Here is a 27754-nt window from a genome sequence, read left to right as displayed (position 1 = left end):
TTTTATTTGCTTTGTGTGACCCGTCACGGACAATGGAGCAATGGAAATGCTTCCAAATACCTTTGGGTGAAAATAGTTAATCAAAATGAAACTCTGGATTATAAACACTTTCGAAACATTCATCACACAGCAGGAAACGTTCAGTGGCATTGTTCGTTTTAGGACTCCCCTACAGAGCGCCAGAGCCATTCTAATTCAAAGAAACAACACCTCTGCAACCAGCTCTGTCCACTGCTGCCCAAACAAAACATTCAACTTCACTTGCTCTCGGGAGGCTGCGACACAAAGCCTCTGTGACTGCATTTTCCATTCCAACACTCACATGATAACAACAGGTATGGGTGGGCATATATGTGTGTGTGTGCCTTTCCATCCATGTCTTCTTGTTAGAATCTCTAATGGCTTGCAATCATTAGGGAGACCCTGGTCTGTGTCCATTCATCCACAGTTCCCTTGAGGAGAAGAATGGGATCTTCATTTTAAAACATCTAACCCTGAACTAACAGCAGTTTTCACACACAAAAACCAGAGCTTAATGAAAACAATCTATGTTGTCAGTGACCTTAACCAGGGCAAGCAGGAAATAAGGCTGCCCAGAGCAGGACGACGTCTATCGTCAGAGAGGGGGAAAGGAGAAAGACAGAACTAAAAATAATAGTGTGTTTTATGATAAACCTCTCATTCAGCAGTGAAGCAGCAGAACTGAAGCAGTACTTCACATTACTCCTGGGATATAGGCGTTTGTTAAGGTGCACAATCTCCAAGAACAATGCTAATAGAATTGGACAGTCAAGAGCATCATGTCCAAACTAAGCTAGCAGGTGAGAGAGAGAGAGACTATTAAGGAGATAATTTGTTATCATAATCATTGCATTTTTCAACATTGCAAACATTTATCCTCCTCTGAACAGATGTAAATAAGGGCGCATGTTCTATGAAGCATGTTAATTGAATCAGGCTTGCTCAGCAGAGGAAGAGGAAAATCTAGTGTGTTTACACAGACGGTCTTCCACACCAGTGCCCTCCATCATCCACAACATTGACAACTACAGCAGCAAAAGAAACCCAATCACAAAAAAAAAACCCTTCAATGAATTTCTAGCTTTGGAAAATAGGTATTCAAACGTAGGAAGATATAACAAGGATAAAAGTGCTTGCTGTTGAAAAATTCACTGGAGAAAATATAATAAGAACATCCAAACACACTGAGATTCAATGTGTCCTGCCAAGCTACATAATTAATAAATTATACAGTAACCAATACTAAGCCTCAAAAAAAGGCATACAAAAAGGTAGTGCAAATACATGCACTATATCTGTACAGTCTTGTTTGGGATAATGGTCCTTGACTGTAGTGCTCCTGTAATAAAGTGGCAGTGTTGTCAATGTACAGTGACATAAACAAGAGGCATCAGCAGTGCATTCTTTTTAATTACAAAATTAATCATGATATTAGGAACAAATGGCTTTACAAACAGCAATTTCTGTATCATGAAGCTGCCCAGCAAGGAGCATTATCTTGAGTGCGTTGTCCTGTTTACAAACAAGCAAACGTAAAACAACAAAAGAAACAATGTGTACAATTCTGAATGGTAAAGACACTAGGTCTACATTAAATAATGGCATAGAAGTTGAATAGAGGGACATAATGATACACTAATAAACAGATTAACCAATGCCCAAGTCAACCCTAAAACATGTGCTGAGTTAAATATATGCACAAACCATAAAGCAGTGGTCACCTACCTTTTTACGCACAAGATCACCTTTTGAACTCTGAACAAATGAAAGATCTACCAGCGTAAACGCCAGGCTTAGGCTGCTTACAAAAACAAAGCTGTGTACATTCCTACCACCTCCAATAACATAAAATTACTTACTTCATTTAAGTACAGCTGAGTGTTGGCTGTAGTGTTAGTACCTAGGGCTGTCTGTAAGAGCTAAACAGGTGTTCTGACATATGTTTCCTATTGATAACTATCCTACAGCAGCTCTGCACAGGCTCAGATCCACAATTTTTGGTTTTCATGTGACTTTCATGGGAAATCTCCCATTTTTTTTTCCTCCAGTGCATTATACAATCTTATCTTACTGTTTTTTGCTTCAGCGTTCCAAAACTACGTGCTGTAGGGTGACCAGACGTCCTCTTTTACCCGGACATGTCCTCTTTTTTAGACTTAAAAAAATGTCCGGGCAGAATTTCACAAACGTCCGGGATTTTGTTTTTCTAGAGCGTACATAGAACTTCGAGAAGTGTTTCGTTCACAAACTAGTCCCGCCCGCCCCTACTCAGATTGGTTCGCTTGAGTGAGAAGGGGGCGTGGTGAAGTAGCCTAAAATCTTCTGATTGGACGGTCTGACTGTAGAGCTACCGTTATTGGTCGATAACCTTCTATGTAAACATTTAATTGGTCAGTCTGCACGTCAGTAGTCCTTGTTTACGTCAGGCAAAGCTTGTGTACCTACCCTCATCTATGTCGAAACGTAGATGTAAGTTCTCGGATGAAGTAAAAATTCCCATGTTTTGTGTAGCAAATAAAGGTGTAAAGGACCTAAAAGCACACATAGGTTCAGCTAAGCATTCTACGGCAGACACCCCACCCCACCGACCCCCGAGACGTGTCCTCTTTCACCATCTCAGATCTGGTCACCCTAACCTGCTCATAAGAGAATTTAGGCTGTGCATATCTCTTCCTTCTGTTGAGAGTATTTTCTGATATACTTATTTTAGCCTATCCAAATATTCGACCTTTTCTTTAGGCGGCTGTACTAGGCACAATATGGCAGCACATTTCCACAGGGTAGCACACCTCGACAGAACACTGGAGTATAGTGTGACTCTCACTGTTTTGTAATATGTAATCCGCATGAAATATTTGTATAATGTCTCCCGTTTTGAAACCGAAACTGTCGGCGCTGACGCCATGTTGGCTCAGAGAGAGAAGAGACAGAGCAGCAGCACTACTGTGTGATCCCAGCTTTTTATGTCCCTGCTTACATAGCTCGCGAACCACTGCGATACAGAATGCTGCAGCTACAGTAACTTAAATGCCATAACTAAAGCAGCCATGATTAGTCTTGGAGATCAACCTGTCAATCGAGATTGACTGGTTGGTGACCACTGCCATAAAGAAATCTAGCAAAAAAATGAGCATCCCACCAATAGCAAAGATATCCAAGCCTTCCTCTTTCATTCCTGTTCCACTGGTCCTAAAGCACACTAAGAATTACATTTAATTAAATTCAACATCAGCTTTATCTACATCATGGTTAAAAATATGCAGACTATTTTTTTTTTATTTGGTTACTATAAGGTGCAGGCACTGCTGGCCCAGATGTCCCACTGTACACATACAGCACTGAGAACTGTGTGTTGTATGGGACCTTGAGTGCTTTTCCGTCTATGCCTTCTGCGCTCATCTCTGTGACCCCTCTGCTTTGCACATTATGTTTATGCCTGTAAATCTGCTCAGGTCATGTTATGTGTCAGTTCAACAATGTGGATGAAAATTACATAACGTGAGCATGTGTGTTTTCAGAGAAAAGCACTGTCAACAGACTAGAAACACAAGCCTAAGGTCACCAAGCCCAATGTCAAATATTAGGGGATATACATCTCCCAGCACCAAGCTATAGTGAAGTAGAACAGTAATCTCTGGAGCAATGGTCAACCTTAGGTATGAGTTTTTAAAACAGTGATGTATAAGAGACACACTAAACATCCAACAAAAGTGCCCAAAGGTCTTGTGGTTGAATGCAGAATTGGAGCATCACAATGATTTTGAAGCTGTAGCTTTACGGTACAATCCTACCTAGAGTTGCTTTAATGCCCTTGATATCAGAAGAAACTTTCCTATATAAGGTTTATACTATACAGTCTGTACAACATGGCAGTTTTAGTGCGCCACTCTGGAAGCCGCCGTGACCAGGCAATCAGTGGCAGGATCAGCTGGAATCGCAGCATTTCCAGCAGTTTTGTCTGCAGCTCTTCATTAGTGAGAAAAAATGTTAGCTCTAACAAGGCCAGGGGCAGGGGAGTGTAAGTGAGAGTGGCATTTGCTCGTCTGTGAGACTGACTGGGTTAGTGACACCATGCTGCCACAGCCAGACTCTGATGGGCTAACAGCAAAAAAGGGTGACTCATCAGGGAGTACAGTTTCCACTGGCAATGGGAGTGTATGTGTGTCTTGTTGTCTGTCTGTGGTTCTGTGGTGAGCAGGCAGAGACAGTGTATGTACGCACATGTGTGTATCCATGTATCACAGGATACCAGAAATCTGTGTGTATAGCTGAAATATGACTACGCATTTTCTAATACTTATCATGCGTTTACAAAGTAGGTGGTGGTGGTGTGTGTGGGCGATTACACTGTTCAGCTTCCGACAAGAAAATAAAAAAAAGAAATCTATATCCAATACCACTGACTAGCCAAAACATTAAAATGATAGCATGATTAATTTTTTAGCTACAGCGACCATGGTGCTCTTTGCAGTTCTACTGCAGTCCATCTGTTGCACTGCATACTTTGTTATTCCCTTGTACCCTGTGCTTCAAATGGTCAGGATGCCCACAGGACCACCACAGAGATTGTCTTATTTGGGTGATGGATCATTCTCAGAACTGCCATGACACTGACATTGTGGTACATTGCTTGTGTGTGTTTTGCACTGGTGATAGTGGCTCAGACACAGCAGAGCTGCTGGAGTATTTCCCTATTGTGTTTGTATTTTAAACTACAGTGAGGTTACAAATCTGCTACTTACATAGGAACTTACTTAGAAAACAAGGGCCATAGATGACAATTCATGTATGAAATTATGTATGTATGTAAATGCTTCTGCTTCACAGTTACCAGATAAAACACACAACACAAATGCACATGAATTCTAAGTTTGGGGAAGCTGTATGTGTATTTCTGAAATATAGCACCTCTTTTTAGGCCTGTAAAGCTCCTGAAATTAATTAAAACCTTTCTTTATAAACAGGCATTAGGCCAAGACGCACTGACCAAAACCATGTGTTTTACATTCTCATTGTAACCATCTGATTCTGATAAAATGATAACCATGATAACAGCAGCAGAAAAATTGTACCATCAGCTCAAATAATTGCAAGCGTGATTATGTAACACTTGTGACTGGTCTACTCTGTCTTCACATATTCGGGTATATAGTATGCATCCATTGGGTTGGCAGAATGAGTGATCAAAATACATGGGCACGTGCACACACACATACACAGAGCACCATTCCTGTCACAGAGGCCGTTGCCATGGTAATGGTCAGGAAGTATCATCGTCGTTTGAGCACCTTTTTCTAATCTGTTGTGTCACATGCCCAAAGTAGGTCTGTTTGGCAAGAACAACAGATTCAGACAAAGTGTCATGAAACATTACAGTCATACACCAGGCATCAAAGTCACTGCACCATACAGGGACACTAACAGAAGACGTACGGCATAAAGAGTGGACAGAGATAGGGACTGACCAATTCAAACATATTTTGATGGAGGCCAATTTAATATATAATGACGATCCAGCACCTCCCACCACACACTTGCACATAAATATCGTCGCTGACCAATTAAAAACATTCATCTCTATTTTTAGTTTGCATCATTTGAACACAGCAGCTATCCTTCACCTTCATGATGACAGCACCAATAGAAATGCTCAAAAATCAATTGGAATTTTTTTTTTTTAATTCACTTCCATTGAAAGTTAAAAATAGTGGCACAGCAATGTCTCACAGCTCCAGGGACCCAGAGGTTGTGGGTTCGAGTCCCACTCTTATTCAGAGTGATTTGCAATGTTCAACATGTTACATTCATTCATTCATTATCTGTAAGCGCTTATCCAGTTCAGGGTCGCGGTGGGTCCAGAGCCTACCTGGAATCATTGGGCGCAAGGCAGGAATACACCCTGGAGGGGGCGCCAGTCCTTCACAGGGCAACACAGACACACACGCATTCACTCACACACACGGACACTTTTGAGTCTCCAATCCACCTACTAACGTGTGTTTTTGGACTGTGGGAGGAAACCGGAACACACGGAGGAAACCCACACAACTCCTCACAGACAGTCACCCGGAGCGGGACTCGAACCCACAACCTCCAGGTCCCTGGAGCTGTGTGACTGCAACACTACCTGCTGCACCACTGTGTCGCCCTCATCATGTTACAGATGTAGGTAAATATATGACTCAAAGACTCTTATAGTTATGGGTCACACAGCGGTTAGTGCTGCTTTGCACCATGGCCTAAAGGGTTATTAAAGCAGACTCAGGACTGGAAGGTCACCAGTTTGATCCCCTCGACTGGCAGGAAAATAAGTGGAAAGGGGAGTGAAGGAATAACACCGTCTCCTCCCTCAATCCACAGCTAAGGTGCCCTTGAGGAAGGCACCTAACCCCAACTGCTCCAACGGTGCAGAGAGTGACTGCTTGCTGCTCCGGGTGTGTGTGCTAACTGCCCATAATCACTAGTGTGTGCGTGTTTGTTCACTGTTATACAATAACAATAAAACACAGATTTTTAATTTCACCAAACAAGCTACATATCTGTGTAAACATATCTCTTAGTGTGTGCTATAATAAAATGCTCTTAGAAGGTTGACAAATTTAACCTATATTCTTGGCAAATCATTGTATTTCAATTGTATTCATTGTATTTCAATCCAGATCAGTGAGGCAACAGCAGTAACAGCTGCCCCCGCCCCCAGGAAAGTACGTAATTTAGAGCAGGTTTCTGGTAATAGTCGTCTTGGTATAGGGTCATGTCATAGTAATTGCCTACTGCTTGAGTACCTCTAAATAAAGCTCTAATGCTTCTGACTATAGACCGAAACAAGTCACTGCTATTTGAGGCCACACTAATCAATAAAACAAAAAGGTCCAGGCTAATGGAAGCATAATGATAACAGAAGAAAGGCACCTGTGATGGAAACCACTTCATTAACCGGCTCTGGAGAAAAACAAATTATTCAATCCGAACAAATCTGAGGCTACAGACCCAGACTGTGTTGGATGAATAATGGAGAAGCAGCGTTCCACCTGGACATCAGTGTCTGTGCTCCTTTCTGAATAAGACTAAATTGCACATTATTTTGGGCTGCGGAACACCATAGTGGCTGCCTCCAGGAGCCTGAAAAGGTGCTTCTTTTTCCTACTCATCCTACCATTTTACCAGCTGGACAAACACTTAGTATTTGATTTATTTTACATATCATCACTGTTTGCATCTTCAAAATCATTTTAATGGAGGTTAAGGTAAATGGATTATATGATAGGAGCTATACATTATATTTTGGACTGTGACCGTATTTAATACTCCTCTCTATAGTATCTGTGATTGGCTGCAGGAGGATTACAGGCATGTTCTAATTTGGTTTGACAACGCAGCATATATCAGCTATTCCAATGTTCCTCCTGTTTTCCTGCACTCCTTGATTCCAGTACATTCTTTTGTGGTAGGAGAGGAAGCGTGAGAAGGGAGGAGGAGGACAGGAACCGATGCAAAAGCTTCTGGATGCATCCAAAGACACACCTAAGGAGATGAAGAGAACAAAATCTTGCACTATTAGACCTCTGTCCCTGGACAGGTGCATCAGAGGGAGAGAAAAGAGTGATGGGTTTGCTCATTTGCTCCGTATCCCTCTCCCTTCCATCTCTTCTCGTTTCTCCTTCTCTCCATCACTGTACTTCTGCACTGCCCTCCCCCTCCCTCAGGATCTTGTCAGAAGTCCAGCCAGGCTAGCAGTGTGCTCTTCTGCTGGAGCTGGCAGTGTGTCCTGGAGCCCACCCAACAGCTCGGATGAGAGGAACTGTTTCTAAGCTCGGACCCTCATCCCCAAGGGCATCCAATAAATCCACCCCCAAATCTCGAGACTCCTGCTCTGCAGCTATGCTTAAATTCCAAGGTGCTGAAAAATAGTGGACAAGGTTACAAAGGGCACTGCAGGCTATATTTTATTTAAGGACAGCTTTCAAAAATCTACAGCACTGTGTCATCACAGTCACAAACAGTAGTGTGGGCATCCTTTGTTAATTTACAGGTTTTGTCATTTGATTCCCGGTCAAAACCGTGTGTTACTCTTTTCCAATTTGTTAAACATGTTTTATATAATAACTCGAATAATGGAAAATTATTTGTAAATGAGTGTGTTCTCCTCCAAGCGTATAGAGCTGAAGATTGATGTTGTTTTAGCTGCAGTCTGATGCAAGTGGATGCAGAGACTAAGGCTGATGTATGCTTCTATTTCAAATCAATTGGGTAAATGTGGACAATTTGGAAGTGGAGGCTTTTAAAATGACACAAGTAAAGAAAGTATAATGTATTTTGTGAATGTTTTTCTTTTTCTGAATATTTATTAATGCCTGAGGCGATGCTGATCCACAGCTATGACAGTCATTCCATTGTCTCTATAACTAAAATTAAATCATGACAGATTATGTGCATTAATATAACTTTCATGTCACCATTACTGGCAGTTTATATAAGAGCTTTGAATATGTGATGTGTATGGGGTCAAAACGGTTTTGAGCTTGTAAAACAATACTCACAGCAACTACATACACTCAAATTTAAAACAACAACATAATTTAAATTTACAAATGTGGAAAAAATGTTTTGTAATGTATAGAAATAATTTTTAAATGTGCAGAAAAGATTTGCATTTATAAATCAAATAAAACTTTTTGACCCTTATTTGACTCCATAGATGTGGAACAATCTCCAGAACAGTACGATTACAAGAGAATGTTTGGACATTTCTACTGCCATTCCATTCATCATGAAATAATGTTATTTAATTCAAACCTGAAGATACAAAGATTTGTCAAAACAGTGGTGTTTAGATAAAGGCCAATAACTGACCTGAGTCCTCTCTGTATCTCCATTGTGTTCTATTTCAGCACCTGTCCCTAACTATTGAAAAATTATAATGAATTTACCAATAGAAACACTCCTAAGTTACCTTTATTTTTAATGAAAATAAACAACTAACGTGTTTTCCCTCTTCTGTAAAGCTACCTTTGGTTTTTTAAGAAATTAGTTTTTGGTTCTTTAACTGCAACTATTTTTTTCAACGGATTTGAAACCATTAATTTATGGGAGCATGATTTGTCGTCACGTTCATAAATGTCATTCTCATAACAGTTTAATTTATGTAAGTAATGTATATAATATTAAATGATCATGTTTAATTTATGTAATTCAATAACTGGTATGGGTTCTTTTTGTTTTGTTAAGAAAACTGGCTTTACATGCAGCAAAGTCACAGAAATGACTGCCATTAATCTAGCCACATTAGTGGGTTATTTACAACAGAGTAATTTGCATAATTTAAATTGTCTGGTGCAAATGTTTCATTCATGCCTAATCGCACACTGCAACACAAAGGAGAGTTTAATTGCAAAGGAACTTTCAGCACTTGTGTGTTCAAAAGACTACACTGCGACTTACTTATACATAAATTCTCACAAAAGACAACGTATTACATGATGACAAGTTTATTCCAAGTCGTTGGCAGCATCATAAAGTGCTTGTCATGACATCTGTAATAACATATCCGCTGACAACAGAGCTACACTGAATTTTTAATATAATGACTTTTATAAAGTGAATGTATCACATACTGGTTTACTGGGTGTCAGCTACTGAAAATTACAACTAAAAATACTGCCATATATCTGGGACTGAACTAGTCAGTTCTTAAATAAATGCAGTGCACACAATGCGAAGGGGGGGGGGGGGGTGTTGGACGAATTACAGATATATTGCATTTGTGCCTTTAGAATGATGCCCAGAAAATGGATCCCCAAGTCTCACTGGAGGCTGTATATGAACCAGTGGATTGAACGAACACACACACACACACATTCTCTGTACAATACTACAGCAGCCAAGAGCAGAATCGCAAACTAGCTCCAAAGCAGTACAGTACAAGTCTCCCAGAAAGATGCAGATCAACTGGAAATAGTTCCACCCTGGACCTGATCACTGTTTATAGTTTGTAAAACCTACGGCCATCAAACACTTATATTTTTGGCACAATAAACATTTAAATCGCTCATGAAAGATGCCATGAGGCTGGGAAACCACTCCTTGTTAATGAGGTGATCAATGCCAAGTCTCAACCTAATCTGATTCTGTAATATTCTGTAAGTTCTGAAGTCCAGTCCCAATACATCTGATCTTGCTCATTAAGGGACTGAAAATGAGCTGAGGCTGGGACTTTAAAGGGTTAAATCTGTGTCAGACATGGTTCTCCATGAGTGGACCTGATAATTCTCTTTCCTCATTTTTCCTCATTATAGAGATGGGTGGTATAATGGTAATGGCGTACAGTGCAGAAATTTAAAATGTGGGGGAAAAAAATGGGGCGGTATTTATTTATTATGCGTTTGTGGTGTGCCACATTTCTCTTCTGTGTTTATAAGTACAAGGCCAAAAAGTTAATTTATGTGAGTTTAAAAGAGCACAGGGAGGGGGCGCTGTAGGAGCTCGAGCCCAGTTGCGCTCTGCAGTTGTGAGTTTAGTGTTGAGTTTGGGTTAAAAAGGCTTGTCGTATTTCACTAATTTTTAAACCTTTCTGTTCCTCCAGCACCATTCACTGAAATTTGTTCTCTCTGAAACACGTTTTTTTTTTTTTTTTTAAATTGTCAAGACGTGTCAGTGAGCACTGTCGGGCTGTGCTGGGCTAAAGTGCACAGTGCAAACACTCTGAAAAACTCCCCACAGTAATACTGCATACCATGGTATTATTTTGGGATTGAAAACTGTGGATACTTTTGAGATTAAGATCAAATTAAGGCCAAAAATAATAGGCAAATGCAGCTGGTCATGCTGCTGAGCCATGGAACTGTTCTTTTAGACATCATTTGGAGCAGAGTTTGTGATTCAGAACTAATCAAGCTTTAGCACATGTCTCCACTAAAGTCCTTATGGCTACAAGCATTCAAATGCACTGCAGAATGTATATTTAATATTGAAATAAATGCAATTTCTTTTAATAATATGTAGTATCAAAAGATTAGGGTTACCCCAGATGCACATGTGGTCTTTTCTGCCTGCAATACTCTGTAATGCTTCCTCCTGGAGCTTATCCATTGCTTATTAATGTCTGTTGAATTAATTGAAGGAGCTCAGTGACCAAGGTGAAGAAGAACACACTCAAATTACCAAAGATCAATCAATCTCATCAGTCTCTTCTCACAACGTGGCTTACAGAAGACAAAATCAATGTGTAATGTCATAGAGGTTGACATTCTCAGAGCCTACAGGTCAAGACACTGACACCTGCTGCAAATACTATTACTGGACTACAGCAAAGAGGAGGAAAGCCTCAGAGAGCATTCCAGTCAAAGCTTATCGCCATCATGCTTCCATAAATCAACACAGCGGCAGCACTAAAGCAACACCATAGGGAAGAAGCTGTAACAGACAGACATCCTCTTCATTCGGGCTGCTCGGGGCATTAACAAATTACACCCACTGATGAGCAGCTCTGCATTTACTTATCAAAGACCACGTCTTGAGAATTCACTCAGCTCCTGTCTCTCACAAAATAACTCCCATTTGATCACAAAAGCAAGCTGACTGGGAAAGGTAGGATTTTTAAGACAAATACACACACATTATTAAATTCTTAATAAAGACTCAGAGTCCTTGAGCAATCCGTGTAAAGCATTCGCTCACAATGCAGCACGGTGAGGGTGCACAGGCTTGCCGAATTTTTGGACCAAAGTTAATGTGCTCCTGATAATGAGCAGTGATGAAGAGCACCAGGCCAGGAGATAGATTGCATCTCTTCAGTCTCCCATCTGTTGTAATGGAAAAGACACACCTCAAACACCAATATAAATTTAAATAAAATAACATTTAAAAAAACCCTGAAAATATGAAATAAAAAAAATATATTTAACAATTTATCTGAGAAATAACAGTTGATTTTCACAAAAAATAAAACCAAACAAAACACTGAATATCAGAATAAAAACAAATACCATGATTATAGTGATATTCTGTTCATGAAAGTGTTGGTTTAACTCTTTCAACTGCTCTCCTCATTGCAACATGATACCTAGTTTTACGTTAAATCAAAGTGCTGTTGATTTAACAAATCCATTCCATCAAGTAGAACATCCGGAAACAAACGTTGTTCTTCACATTAGCTCACAACACATCTACTACATTTCATTCATTCATTCATTATCTGTAACCGTTATCCAGTTAAGGGTTGCGGTGGGTCCAGAGCCTACCTGGAATCATTGGGCGCAAGGCGGGAATACACCCTGTAGGGGGCGCCAGTCCTTCACAGAGCAACACACACATTTTTGAGTCGCCAATCCATCTACCAACGTGTTTTTGGGCTGTGGGAGGAAAACAGAGCACCCGGAGGAAACCCACGTGGACACAGGGAGAACACACCACACTCCTCACAGACAGTCACCCGGAGCGGGAATCGAACCCACAACCTCCAGGTCCCTGTAGCTGTGTGACATCTACTACATTTCAGAAAAAGAAAATAAGTACGAATTTATAAACATTGATTTGTGTTTGTGTGTATTGTTATTATATATGATTTTATACAAGCACTATGCATATTATTTTAAATAATAATAATAATAATCAATTTAGGTGCCTAAGATTTTCGCTAATTACTGTATATCTCTGATAATTTAAACAATTAATAATAAAGAAGTTAATTAAAAATAAAAACTTGATCAAAATTAATAGACAAATTTTAGTATCTATCTAGTTTACATTCCTGCTGCGATACTAAACCAATCAAAGGAAAGTAACCAAACATTTATTAACAATGTTTAATCTGAAAGAAAAAATACAGTATCCATTTTATAATTATTTTTAAACAATGCTTACACTACACTTGACTGACATTGTGTTCTTATTAGCCAGCTTAGTCACGTTTGATGATGCAACTGTGACCGGATACTAAATGTGGAGCATCAAACAAAGCATCAAATACTTGTTTGTCTTTTTTTTTTTTGGTTAAGGACGTGCATTGAACAGCGATCACAGAGGTGAAGATGTGTGGTTTATCATCTGAAACTCAAATCTCCCCAATATCAGCCAATATCCCTGATACTAACTAAACTAAACTGGACTGGACTTGCCCATACTGACGTGCTCATGAATGATAAATGTAAACCGGGAATGAACCAGTGTGAATATTTCAGATATCACAGTGACAGCTGGAGAAATATTTCCTTACACACTGAAGTCTGTCAGTCTACAGAACCTCCATCTCTGCTGGTTCCGCTTCTGATTTTCACAGTAGTGGGCAGGATGATGTATTCTAAACGTTGCCTCAGGTGTGGTTTTAAAGGCCTTTCCCTTGCTTCCCCCACATTATTTTAATGCGAATAGCTTTGCCTTCGTCTAGGTCCGATAATGTATATAATAACAAACCGAATACTGTGTCAGTGATTAGCTTTAAAATAAAAGAAATATCAGCAGATCATGGGTAAACCTACCATTCAACTAGATTACCTTCATCTTGGCAGTGAAAGTAGCTGGGCACCACTAAATAACTGCAGCCCTTTTTGAAAAGACCTTAAGCTTCATCTGTCATGACATGTCTTAATAGTGCGCTTTGCTTCTGCAGTAGTAGAGCAAAATAAACTTTACACAGTGCTTCTGGGAAGTTCAGATGCTTATGGCAAGTTCTGAAGCTTTATCTGTCATCACATGTCTTACAGCGCACTTTGCTCCTGTCAAAAATGATCCATTGGCAGAGTCTTGATTTGAGATTTGACTGAGCATCCATCGATCACTGCTGTGAGAAAGGCACAACAAGGACATGCACGGGAAAGAAAAAAGAGATTCAGACAATCATTTCTGATGTTAGCACAGATGACACAGAGGTAATCGGATCAGTAGGAGTTTCAGACGAACAGACCAACAGCAGATGGGTGAAAGAGAGAAGTAGAAAAGAAAGGAACTGAATACCACAGAGCCTTATGAGTAAAGTTCATAAGAATAATTACTGAGAGTTAATCTTTGGGCATGATGAGACCAGGGGCCTCGTTTATAAAATGGATTTGAATTTCACCTTAAATCATTTGTTAAACTGGAGCTGGATAATTTATTTTAGAATAATAATAATAATAATAATATAAATAATAATAATTATTATTATTTTAAATATCCTTAACATCCCTACAGCAATGAATAAACTGTCCGAAATAAAGCTGAAAAAACAGGAAAGAAACTGTCCAATCATTTCATTGTGAACACAGTCGACATACTTATTTCCCTAAAGACCCACGTACACACGCTCTGCAGCCTGCATGTGTACTCATCTGCACATTCATGGAGTCCTTCACAAAGCACTGCACACACATTTCTGGAAGCTAGCGACCTTATTGCATAAGAATGGTTGAGAAACATTCACCAAGACCTACAACAGCTTGTGATGCTAAATAGATAAAGAAATGAATAACAGAAGTAGAAAACAATGTATTACATTTTCTCCACCACACTCTTGTTGAATCCTCCGGCAGTAGTCTGGCAGTATGCACTCATATCTTGGGGAGTGGCTTTGGACGAAGTTACGAAAAGCAAGAGGTTAGAACTTGTTGGATACTTGGTTCCTCAGCATTTACATAAAATCTATATATAAAAATCAGTTCATAAATTGCAGACTGTAATGACTACAGGGCACCTGTCGTGCTCTCACTCTTGACTGACAAACGAGCTTTGAAAAGATTTATAATACTGACCAAAGCAAACTACCTGAACCGGCACAGGACCAACAAAACCAACCATCCAAAATAATGAGCAGGAAGAGTCTGAGGAAGGTGAATGAATGCTAAGTGTGGAGCTGTTAGAGTACTAAAGGGACACCACTCTGGCCTAGTTGAGTGGTGCTAAGGCTCAGTGAGTCGTGTTGACCCCTGGGTGGAAAAGCCGAACACAGAACGGCTTAACCCGCCATCCAGTTCCAGCTGGCACGGAAGTCCTCTTCTGCTGCTATAGCAACAGACAGATTGTGTGCTGAAGCAGTGTGCATCTGTCTCTGGCCCCCGGAGGCCAAGCGGACATTATATTGGCCATAATTCCAGAATGAGTTCATAAAACCCAATGGATAAACGGGCATGGCTGGAAGTGTGTGAATGGCATGGTACATGACAGCAGAGTTTATGAAAGGACAGAGGAAAAGAACAGAACAAGCAGAAACTTCCAGGCTTTCTAAGAAAGTGGTACAGAGGGAATGCATTGTGGAAAAAAGAAAAAAAGAAAAAAAAATATCCCCAGATACCAAGCCTTTCTGCTGTTCTACAATAGATACTTTCTACAATAGGGTCTGCTGCTATATGACACTGACAGATTGCTGAGGAAACCTGAAATAAATTCTCATAACACAAAGCTATGGTACTTATACTCACTAAACAATGACTCTAAATCCATGGTAGAATGGTGTGATTTATGCTTTCTAAATTCAGCACAAATTCAGAAGTATTTACTCCCTTTACTCACGGTAAAACTTCATTATTAACTTTAAATGACAAAATATTTTTTATCTGTGTGTAGAAAGCCAATAGAAGAATTCCTACCACAGTGTACAAAAGTGAGTGAAGGTGTGAGTGTGTGTCACCCTGCGAAATTCCCACCTTGCGCCCAGTGATTCCGGGTCGGCTCCGGACCCGCCGCGACCGCGAACCTGCCGCGAACTGGATAAGCACTTACAGACATTCATTCATTATCTGTAACCCTTATCCAGTTCAGGGTCGCGGTGGGTCCAGAGCCTACCTGGAATCATTGGGCGCAAGGTGGGAATACACCCTGGAGGGGGCGCCAGTCCTTCACAGGGCAACACGCACGCATTCACTCTCTCACACAGACACACACACCTACAGACACTTTTGAGTCGCCAATCCACCTACCAATGTGTTTTTGGACTGTGGGAGGAAACCGGAGCACCCGGAGGAAACCCACGCAGACACAGGGAGACTCCTCACAGACAGTCACCAGGAGCGGGAATCGAACCCACAACCTCCAGGTCCCTGGAGCTGTGTGACTGCGACACTACCTGCTGTACCACCGTGCCACCCACTTACAGACATTGAATGAATGAATGATTTTGAGCAACTGTAAATGACACAAATCATAGGCTTTATGAGACCATCTGGTAGAGCTCCTTGTGTGTACAATCACTTCATGCCCTCCATCTGCAGTTCACGCAGTGGTGTGACGTCATCTGCAAACAACCAGTTCACCTCTGGTCTTTGTTTACAAGGCTGTATAACACCTACCTGAGCTTTTCGCTGAGAAATATTTATGAAGGCTTATTCAAACAAGAGGCACTTTATAGTGTGAAACTGACTGAAGCAGCCATTATGACAACAGCCTCTGTTTGGAGTAAGCCTTTAAACAGGGAATTGTATAAGAAGCCATGAAGTGCTCATGTAGGTGTCATGCAGCCTTTTGCAACCTAAAGTAAAATATTAAGCTTCTGCTATTGTAAATACGCTGGCAAATTTATGCATGGGCTCTCTTCCAATTACTGCAGGTATCCCTGCAACAATCCATGCTTGAAGTCCCTTGCAAAGAGAGAACAAGTGAGAAAGAGAGATATTGGGGGCAAAAAAGCAAAGTAAGCAAGAGAGAAAGAAAAGAGGACAATGCCGAGGGAGAGGTGGGAAGAGCTCCAATATTAGTAATGCAGAGAGAGAGAGAGAGAGACAGACAGACAGACAGTGAGTAGGCCGTGAGTTCAGGTGAATATGGTTGAAATATTGGGATAGAGTCATGTCAGTGAATGTCATATTGTGGAGGAGGCATTAGTGGTCGCCAGTCTGGGCTGAAGATATCTGACACACTGTTATTCCATTCTTATCACACACGCCATTATAGATAACTTTAGCTCTGCGGCATGAGCCTATGTTAAAAGATATTTAAAAAAAAAAACTTGAAATACGCAATGAGGCTATTCTGCATTTGCTGCAGTTCAAACCTCTTTATAAGCGCTGTAAATTAGGAAGGTAATTTGGGGTATTATTAGCCTGGATGTCAATGTACTTTGCTCCTGTCCTGACAGGCTGGAGCTGCTGCATTCAGACTGTCAGGGTGCTCTGTAATAAGGAAGCAGCCAGCAGTGGGAGGGAATTCTGCAGATATACAGCACTGTCATTTTTGCTTTTTGCCTCGTTTACTGGTCATAACTTCACATTTGGAAACCTTTAGGACAGAAATGAGAAGACTCCCTTAGTGCTCCTCAAAAAAACTTGTAAGGATTGAAAGGGTGTTTCAAAGGCTACGTTCACACAGCAGGAAAGTGGCCCAAATCCGACCTGTTTCGGACGTGTCATTTGTGTGGTTGTGTAAAAAGCACGAATCATAACTTTTTTGTTTTTCTTTAATCAGATTGGGCCACTTTCACTTCATCGGTTTTGAGATTCAATCTGTGGCGATTTGGCACTGTCTGAACGGCCAGATCGGAATGAATGTGACTTTTACGTCATTCCGGCCAATGACAATGATCTCAGGACTACGGTCCAAAGCCTTTTCATTTTAATTTAAGGTGTTAAGGACATGGAAATGGTCTGATCAAATATTTTTTGCAAAAATATTGGGAAACAAAAAGCTTGTGGACTTGTGTAGTTCTATATCAGTTTTATATTGTTCATGTTGATATGAAGTTGTACAAATGAGGACCATGGAAACATTAAACTTGTGTCAGCACTCATCTAGACCTTGTGTTTGCGGGAGACTGGGGAAATTTGCATTAGAGTGAAAGAAACACCCTTTTACATGCTTTTAATATTCTTTACAGGCTTCAATTATTACTCTGTTTTTAACATAGAGCTCATCTGAAATAAAGAAAAGGGCTGTTTTGTGATCGCTACAGAAACACCAGTCTAGTCCCATTCTTTCATTTGAAAAAATGAATGTGATTTGGGGGCGGCATTGTGGTGCAGCAGGTAGTCTCGCAGTCACACAGCTCCAGGGACCTGGAGGTTGTGGGTTCGATTCCCGCTCCGGGTGACTGTCTGTGAGGAGTGTGGTGTGTTCTCCCCGTGTCTGCGTGGGTTTCCTCCGGGTGACTGTCTGTGAGGAGTGTGGTGTGTTCTCCCCGTGTCTGCGTGGGTTTCCTCCGGGTGACTGTCTGTGAGGAGTGTGGTGTGTTCTCCCTGTGTCTGTGTGGGTTTCCTCCGGGTGCTCCGGTTTCCTCCCACAGTCCAAAAACACACATTGGTAGGTTGTCGACTCAAAAGTATTCGTAGTTGTGAGTGTGTGTGTTGCCCTGTGAAGGACTGGTGCTCCCTCCAGGGCCCAATGATTCCAGGTAGGCTCTGGATCCACCACGACCCTGAACTGGATAAGCGCTTACAGATAATGAATGAGATTTGAATTAAACAAATTGACATTTCCTTCTGGTCAGTGCCTGAAGCATCATACGTTTGCGCATACATATGACTCAGTGTATAGAGACTGCAAAGGTTTAAAAATTAAAACATCAATTAAGCATTATTTAATCATTAAACATTGATGGAAACATCAATTCTATAGAAAAGCTTAAGGACAGAATATAATACTGCACCAGTTAAGGTTGAACAAAAAAATTTGAAGAAGCTTGTTTCAGCTTTCTTAGAAAATGTAATTCACTGCCTTGTGTTTATTCATTGACTGCTTTTTTCAGTTCTGTTTCTTAAATTTACTTCAAACCATTAAAGCATACCATGATGCCATCTATCCTTCAGAAATGTTGCTCATCAGTAGCGCTTCTACTCAACTGTTTCACAATCAGCAACAGTGGCAGAACTGACTGACGTTCTCTCCTGGCACAATGCTGCAGACTTGGGAGCATTAGTCAGTTCTGCAGCAGTAATATTTCTAGCAGAACGGCAGCTGTAAGATGAGCTCTGGTTAATGTAATGACTAGCTGAGCACTGTGCAGTGGGCTGAGCTGACTGGTAGCACAAAACTCTCAACATCAGCCTGTCTGTCAAGGTCAATCCTTCCATCTGCCGAGAGAGCGAGAATGCAAAAGAAAGAGCTAGAACAGCAATACAAAGAGACAAATAACAAGAGCAGGACAGTGAGGAGAAAACGGGAGAAGACAGGGAGAAATTGAGCTTAATCAGAAAATCATCTCCTCGTTCCGTCCAGCACAGGCTTTTATCCACAGCTTCTTTTCCCATTTTTTATGTCTCTCTCTCTCTCTCTCTCTCTGGTCTGTCATCTCTTTAGATCTCTTTCCTTTCTCTGCCCACAATAATGTCACCTGAGTTACAGCAACGGTGAAAATCACAGACTGGAGAGAATACAGAGTGAAGATTTGACTGAACTAATAACCCTGAGTTAATATTAAAGCCATCTGCACGTAACACGTTATATAAGAGAGTGCAAAATTAATGACAAACAAAAGCCGATGATCCGGACTTTTTAAGTTGATCACGTAATAATGAAAACATGGAGAGAGGGAAAATAGCGTACATCATAATACAACATTAACACTAAACTCCATGCTTCAATTATCACCAGATCAGGAAATTATGAGTAAAGAATCGTTTACCTGCATCTCATAGCTACCTCTGCACAGACCAAGCAATGCTAAGCTAACATGACTCATTAAAACCCCATGCCTTATAGCACTTACAGCAGATTACTGAAATGTTGCGTGATATCATCACTTTGCATACTATTAGTGTACCACCAGTTACAAACGGCCTATTCATGTTGAGTAACCTGTAGCAAACTAGGTTCTGCTGCCACCGTGTTTCCAATAAAGATTACATCAGAGGACTTTGTGCAAGTGTAAACAAGTCCAATGAACTTCTGAAAAATGTTAAACCTACACAAGTTTTCCAGACCACAAGTGGCAAACAGTGTTTCAGCAGAGTTCACTCCTTGATGAGTTAATAGTTATTTAAATATAAGGTTTATTTATTTATCTATTACAGACTTTATAATGTAATTTCAAGGTGTATTATTAATGAATGACTCTAAATTACACACTACCTGCTGTACATTTTGAAACTTGGTGAGAGTATATTTAAGATACTAATAGGTTAAACAAACACCTCCTGTTGTATTTCTTTTTGGTAACTCCCTGCACCCCAGCACACCGAGTTTATATTCCAAACAAAATAAAAGTACCTCTAGTCAAATACCCCACATCACCTTCTGCAGATATATTGTGACAAATGGAACACTGCCCAGGATGGTGGCCTCAGGAGCTGTTAAATCAGTGGGCTGAAGGCTTGGAAACACTTTGTCATCTAAATGATCTATTTTTTCCAGCACCATATTGTTTTGAAATAGGGTTCGGCCAGTTCTACTGAAGCACCTTAAAGTTTTAGCAAGCAAAAGCCACCATGACTCACTTGTCTCAAAATATCTCCGCGTAGTCAGCAAGAAGCTCTGCGACTACGGCCTTCTGACTGCACAGCTCAAGGCAAAAAGCAGAGAAGCTCAATGATCCTTTGCAGAGTCACCATACACCTTTCCGGCAGAGAGAGAGAGAGGACCACGTACGAAAAAGCATCCTATCTTTATATGTTCTTCCAAAAGTACCTGAGTCACTCCAAAGGCGTAAAGCACTTGTCAAGCAAATTTCGTGCCAACACTTTCAGAATATCTCCAATAACAACTCAATGAATTTTACTGTGAAAGGGTACATCAGTGTGCCTGAAAGCAAACACCATTAGGTAAATCAAACATTGCATTTGTAATGCACACACACACACACACACACACACATAAAAGCAATACACTTATAACATATCATCCCACTGCAATCCTGAGTCAGAATAGAGATGTAAAATAGTACAGGAAACTACACAAAGCCCTGAATTACAGAATTGTAGACAATCATCTGAAGCAAAAGATTATTCTTTAATTCATTAAATTCATTAATTCCTTGCAATATTTAAACCCTGCATGTCTTAAAAATGGCATTTTCTACATACAGTATTTTAATCCAGGAAGAAAGACAAGCTAAAACACACTGGATTTGTTCTGTTGTGATTACATTCACACGGAACCAGCTCAGCGATTAATCTGCAGTCTGAACATTAAACTGGCTATACACAGCTCATAATAAAGCAGTGTTTGTTTGGCCGAAAATTCCCCACAAGCAACCATTAGCACTTAAGCGACTTTGTGCACATCACTGAAAGAAAGAAATCCCACAGGAGCAGGGTGATGCATGTGCACAACCAACCAATCAACCGTAACATTATGACCAGCTCCTTATTTCCACACTCACTCTTAACTCCATTGACCAAACAGAAGCACTTTGTAGGTCAATAATTACAGAATGTTGTCTTCATTTGTTAGCCTGTTTTTCAAAGTGTCAGGAACCCTGCAGGACAGATATGATTCGGGTGGTGGACCAAGCTCAGTGGTGCAGTGACACTGATGTGGTGTGGGTGTGTGAGTGGATCAGACACAGCAGTGCTACTGGAATTTTTAAACACTCTGGCCACTCATTGTCCACTCTGTTAGACACACCTACCTTGTTGGTCCACCTTGTAGATGTAAATTCAGAGAGAGTAGCTCTGTTACTGAACTGTTTGCATAAATCACTCTTTAATCCATCGTTGGACATAGGACGCCCACAGGACGTTGCTGGCTGAATATACAGCGTGGGCCGTTTATATGGATACACTTTAATAAAATGGGAATGGTTGGTGATATTAACTTCCTGTTTGTGGCACATTAGTATATGGAAGGGGGAAAACTTTTCAAGATAGGTGGTGACCATGACGCCCATTTTGAAGTTGGCCACTTTGGATCCAACTTTTGTTTTTTTTTCAATGGGAAGAGGGTCATGTGACACATCAAACTTATTGGGAATTTCACAAGAAAAACAATGGTGTGCTTGGTTTTAACTTTATTCTTTCATGAGTTATTTGTTTATAAGTTTCTGACCACTTATAAAATGTGTTCAAAATGCTGCCCGTTGTGTTGGATTGTCAATGCAAACCTCTTCTCCCACTCTTCACACACTGATAGCAACACCGCAGGAGAAATTCTAGCACAGGCTTCCAGTATCTGTAGTTTCCGCCATGGTCACCACCCATCTTGAAAAGTTTCCCCCCTCCCATATACTAATGTGCCACAAACAGGAAGTTAATTCCCATTCCCATTTTATTAAGGCGTATCCATATAAACGGCCCACCCTGTATTTGGGTTGTGGACTGTTCTCAGTTCAGCAGTGTCACTGCAGTGCTGAGAATGATTCACCACCCACATCACACCTGCTCTATCTCTGACCACTGAAAATATAGTGAAAGGAGGTTTAAAAAAGTATGCAGCGCAAGAGGACTCCAGTCTGTAACCGAAGAACTACAATGTGTTCCTGTGTGGTTAGTTCCAGTGGAGCTAAAAGAATGGACAGTGAGTTTAGCAACAAGGAGGTGGTCACAATATTATGGCTGGTTGTTGTTTGTGCATTCCCATGATACTGCTTCTGTGGGTTTTCTTTTTAATAGCCCCCCCACCACAAAAAAAATCTATAATTCTATAATAAGCTTCTATAACTCCATCACAGGAAAGCATGAAATGAAAGGAGATGCTCTGGAGTGCAGGGTCACCGTTCCAAATGCTGATTGTTGTCTAGTGGGGTAAAAAGCCTGCAATTACTGGGCTTTGAAGCAGTGGAACTGTGTTCTCTGGAGTGATGGAGCTCCATTCAATACTACTGGAATGAGCTGATGTGAAGTTTGTGAGCCAAATTCAATTCCCCTACATCTAGTCTAAAGCTTTCTTAGAACAGTAGAAGCGGTGGAAGAAGGAGAGGACAGATTCCCTGTTGACACCTTTGATTGCAGAAGGAATGACAGATGAACAGAATTTGGTTGTACATTGTATTGTCTGTAGCCAACTAGATTACTCACTCAGGGTTCATGCTGAGCTTATTAAAACAGTGCTTTGCTGTGTGTATTTGGACGGGATTAGTTTCACCTGTGAACGTGGGTGTAAAGTAATTTTTACCCGAGTATCTCAGTAGTTTTAATCTCGTCCGAATATAAGTGTGGGGTAATATTGCGTCATATCCTGGAGAAAATGAGTTTTACGTGGGTTTTCTCGAGAACGGAGGAGCTGAAGGTGGTGTTTAGTGATGAAATACACGGTTTAAGTAAAAGCTCAGCGGCTGAACGACACCACGCTCAAATCCACAAAACGACCTGTAAGTATGTTTTGTCCACACTAGTAGCCTCCGTGTGTTATGAACGCGTGTCGTTAACATTAAACGGTTTATAATATCGATTATAATAACTGTGTGAAGATTTAGTAAAGTATTTTGCCACCTTCTCGTCTGTTATCGGTTATGAAGGACTAGAAGATAATGTCATTGAGGGCTGTATGTTTTTGGTGGGAGAGCAGATCTCAGAACAGTTGTGACAGTCTAAAAACTGCAGTAGCTCTGCTGTGTCTGATCCACAGTGTGTAACGGAAGTGCGTGACTCGAGTAGCCCCTCCCATCCCTGTTATTTTCACCACGATTTTTTATTCAGTGCGAACCCACCATAAACATTACTTATGTCCTGTGGAAAAATTACATTACCGCAGCTCCCCGTGTAAAACTAATCCTGTCAGAATAGGGCTTATGCACTGCAGATTTAGCCTAGTGTTAACATAATTATTAATGATAATATTTTAATTATTAGCAGTTAGAAATTAGAAATGTTGATCAGAATGCATTTGCAATTATGAGGTGTGCAGCATGATAGCCTTCCAAATCTGTATCACTGCAAAGCAAAATCCGATATTCCTTAGTTAATTAACATCTATAATTACAGTGAGATGTAAAAAAAATTGCTATTTTCCTGTATCAAAGGTCAAAAAAAAAAAAAAAACCCGTTTGTTTCTCTATTATTAATGTCTGAGTAGTCCATCAGTGCTGCTTAGTAAGAAAGAAGCTAACATTAAAAATGAAATATCTCCACTAGTTGGCCTGAGGGAGATGGGAGAATGTGAGCACAGTGCAACGTGTGTGTCTGTGCCTGTTTGTTCACGCGCATGTGTGTGTGTGTGTGTGTGTGTGTGTCTGAGTGTGTGAGAGAGAGGTGGGGGGGCCTCAAGCAGACTGGCCAATGGTGGTAATACGTTTTGTCGTCACATCCAAAGCTCTTTCACCTTCTTTTATCGTCCCAACAGCTCCCCCCTCCCCTTCTTCCTCCTTCACGTCTCACACACACAGAGCTGGGCTAAAATTAGTGGTTCACTGAGCTCCAGTGCGAGAGAAGAAAAGGCTCAGTGCAGGGGAATATACAAGACCGCCACAGTCTGAGGAGAGCAGTCACTGAGAGAATATGCTATTTCTGTGGTAGTATGTGCACACACACACACTGCACGAGTGCAAGCATATGAGAGAGAGAAACACGCTCACACACAAAAACAACGATTCATTTTCTTTTTCTTGCTGAGAGCAATGAAACATTCAAAACCAGGGGGTACTGGGGGCTGCTTGTATCTCCATGGAAACGATGAGGGAATTAAAGCAATCAATGAATTTAGGCCTTAAAATGGCCACTATCACACTATAGAAGTGATCCAGCAGTGCATTAAAGTGTAATCTTCTTTTTATCCGTTGATTTTTCATTCTCTCATTACATTTAGAAGTCTTCAACACAGAAGAGTAGTTAAATCAAAATTAAACTTTGACACAACGGGCTGCACAACCTGTAATCAACACTCAGAACATGACCTGAGAGAGAATATCATTTACACAGTGTTATTTTTATTGTTATCGTTTATTGGGGTTTATTGTTATTGCTCCAAGCACTCATAGTAGAGAGAAATGTGTCATTGAAATATGTGCTCACAGTGTTGGTGAAAGGGGGAATCCTTTCTCATTATTAGACAACAGGTTGGTAGGTGGATTGGCTTCTCAAAAGTGAGTGTGTGAGTGAATGTGTGAGTGTGTATCGTCCTGTGAAGGACTGGCGCCCCCTCCAGGGTGTGTCCCTACCTTGCGCCCAGTGATTCTGGGTAGGCTCTGGACCCATCGCGACCCTGAACTGGATAAGCGCTTACAGACGATGAACGAATTAAATGATTTGATTCCTGAAAATGTCTGAGAAATTCCATGATTTCTAGGGTCTTAGGCCTAAAAATAAAATTCCTGATAAAACGACTTAAAAAATAAAGACTACACAACATCAGATTTGTTCAGCCTGCTGCTGGGACTTTCAATGCAGGTTTGTGTTATTGCCCTGGGAGACGGGGGGCAGGGCCAATTATGTGAGGCAAATCATCATGCTCACTATAAGAGGAAATAAATTTTTTTATATTTGAGATCTATTCAGATAGAATCATTCTTAAGACTATTTTTTTAAATTAACTGTTTAATTAACAGTTTGTTCTCTCTTAGATCCTGTGGTAAAATGAGTGTTTCTTGAAAAACACAGCAATTTTTTAATGAATTCATATAAGATACCTTAGATACATTAGATAGATACATTAGAAACCTTTAATTACCATGAAACAGCACAGTCTCACAGCTGAGGTATCAGCATTGGTCTTAGGAGAGAAAAAGCTTTTCCACAAGGACTTCTCAAATTATACCACAGCAGAATAGCTCTATTATCAGCCATATTCCCTGCTGAACACCAGAGAAGACATCAAAGCTAAAAGGCTGGAGGTCTGGAAAGTTTCATGTTTACCCTGAAGACGTAACATGGTCATACAAGAACGAAGACAGATGAATGGCACTCAAGTCAGCCATTCCCGTAATTGGCATGCAAAGGAAGACAATGCAGTGTTAGGCTACACGAATTAAGGAAAACAGAACACAGCTAATGCGCATCATACACTACTGGCTACTGTAGCATTGTTAAAGTTACTGCAACAGCTAACTTGCGATGCTAATGAAAGACTCATTTTCAGATCCCAGGGAAAATTAAAAGCCACACAAGTCTTTATAGAAATTTCATCCAAAAACGTTAATTATTGTAGGTGTAGTGTGCGCTTTCACACCAAAAAAAAAAAAATATTAAATATGTCTGTTACCTAATAATCCACTCGTTCTGACCAAAACTTCATTGTTTTTTTCAAGATTCTGTAGATCTTTACAGATCTAGCAACAGAAACAACAGCCGAATTAACCTGAAGTTGGAGCATGGACAGGTTAATTGTACTAGGTGTCTGCGTTTATATAAAACACTCTGTCTGTGTATTAAGGTGTTTTAAAAGAAAAGATGAGATGGTAATGAAATAGAAACAATGGGAAAGGGCACATATTATCCAGGATTTTAAGACATTCTAAGCTTTAGATTGTGCGACGTAGGCACACTTCAGAAAGGGATTAAAGCTCAAGAGTAATCTGCTATATTGACAGGGAAGTCAGCTGTATGACAGGGCTATGGACTGCACATACTCAAAGTTATAAAAGCACATAATCCCCTAAAGAGTATGGTCCACAACTCATTTTTTAGGCTAGAGCTATGTATAAGGAGCACAGCTGTTTCCTACCTGCGATCATGCTATTTAGCTCAATCTCCTCCTCCTCATCTTTGATGCGCAGATATTTTGTTGACGGGGCAAGCCTGGACAGAAGAGAGGGAGAGGGAGGGGAGAGAGGGGTTTTAGATGAAGCAAAGAGATCAGTCATTATGTAGCAAAAAAAGAGAAAGCAAATCACTTCTGCAGGCCAAAGACTGAATGCGCATTTCTGACTAAGCGGATTCAGCAGGATGCGAGGTTTGCGAGTCTTTCAGAGTGATCTGCTAATCCTCACTCCAGTATACAAATGTGTCAGCGATAGGTTTAATGTGACTCTAGTTTCCGTGGAACAATTCCTGCCGTATTCAGCAAAGTTCACAGAGTAAAGGCGGAGTGTACATCATACGTCCAAAAGTTTGTAATCATAGGGACTTTAAAAAGTTCAGCCATTTTGGGAAAAAGACATTCAACTGTGCATGCACAACTTGCATAATTTCTAATGAAGGGCATGAAAAACTAAATTATTGCTTTGGGACAGCTGCACATGATGCTAAAAACTGGCTAGTGCAGTTTAAAGCCCCCTGTAGATCAGTGGAGCTATAACTTCTCAGAGACGCTGCTACTGCTAAACAATGCAACTGGACAGCTTAACACTTGGAGTAAGTAGCTAACTGTCAACTGTGTAATTTTATCTGAAAGACCCACACAGATTAACATCCTGCTGAGTAATGTATCTGTGTGTTTAAAATGGAAAATACCAAATGACAGTGCCAAACCACAGACCGTGAATTAAATGTAACCAATAGCCTTGATGAGTAGACAGTGCTATGGATAAAGGGAAAACTGCTCAGACACTAATGTAGGGTGACCAGACGTCCTCTTTTACCCGGACATGTCCTCTTTTTTAGACTTAAAAAAAAAAGCCCAGGCGGAATTTCACAAACGTCCGGGATTTTGTTTTTTCTAGAGTTTACATAGAACTTCGAGAAGCGTTTCGTTCACAAACTAGTCCCGCCCTCCCCTACTCCGATTGGTTCACTTGAGTGAGAAGGGGGCGTGGTGAAGTAGCCTAAAATCTTCTGATTGGACGGTCTGACTGTAGAGCTACCGTTATTGGTCGATAACCTTCTCTGTAAACATTTAATTGGTCAGTCTGCACGTCAGTAGTCCTTGTTTACATCAGGCAAAGCTCATGTACCTACACTCATCTCGAGCAGCTATGCTGAAACGTAAATGTAAGTTCTCGGATGAATTAAAAAAGAAATTCCTATGTTTTGTGTAGCAAATAAAGGTGTAAATGACCTAAAAGCACACATAGGTTCAGCTAAGCTAAGAT

The 27754-nt window shown here is 40.6% G+C and overlaps 1 protein-coding gene across 6 annotated transcripts in view; it reads right to left on the bottom strand.

The window, feature by feature from the left end:
- Positions 1 to 27754, bottom strand: part of LOC136708418 (lethal(3)malignant brain tumor-like protein 4) — a 141323-nt gene that overhangs the window by 18691 nt on the left and 94878 nt on the right. For all 6 annotated transcript variants that reach the window (XM_066682959.1, XM_066682958.1, XM_066682957.1 and 3 more), the window contains one exon: positions 26449 to 26522. In XM_066682959.1, coding sequence (XP_066539056.1) covers positions 26449 to 26522 — 74 coding nt within the window. The remainder of the gene's footprint in view (positions 1 to 26448; positions 26523 to 27754) is intronic.

This window comes from Hoplias malabaricus, chromosome 10 (genome assembly GCF_029633855.1).
Source record: "Hoplias malabaricus isolate fHopMal1 chromosome 10, fHopMal1.hap1, whole genome shotgun sequence".
NCBI classification, from domain to species: domain Eukaryota; kingdom Metazoa; phylum Chordata; class Actinopteri; order Characiformes; family Erythrinidae; genus Hoplias; species Hoplias malabaricus.
Note: the sequence above shows the minus strand (reverse complement) of the source record. Positions and strands in the feature narration are given on the sequence as shown.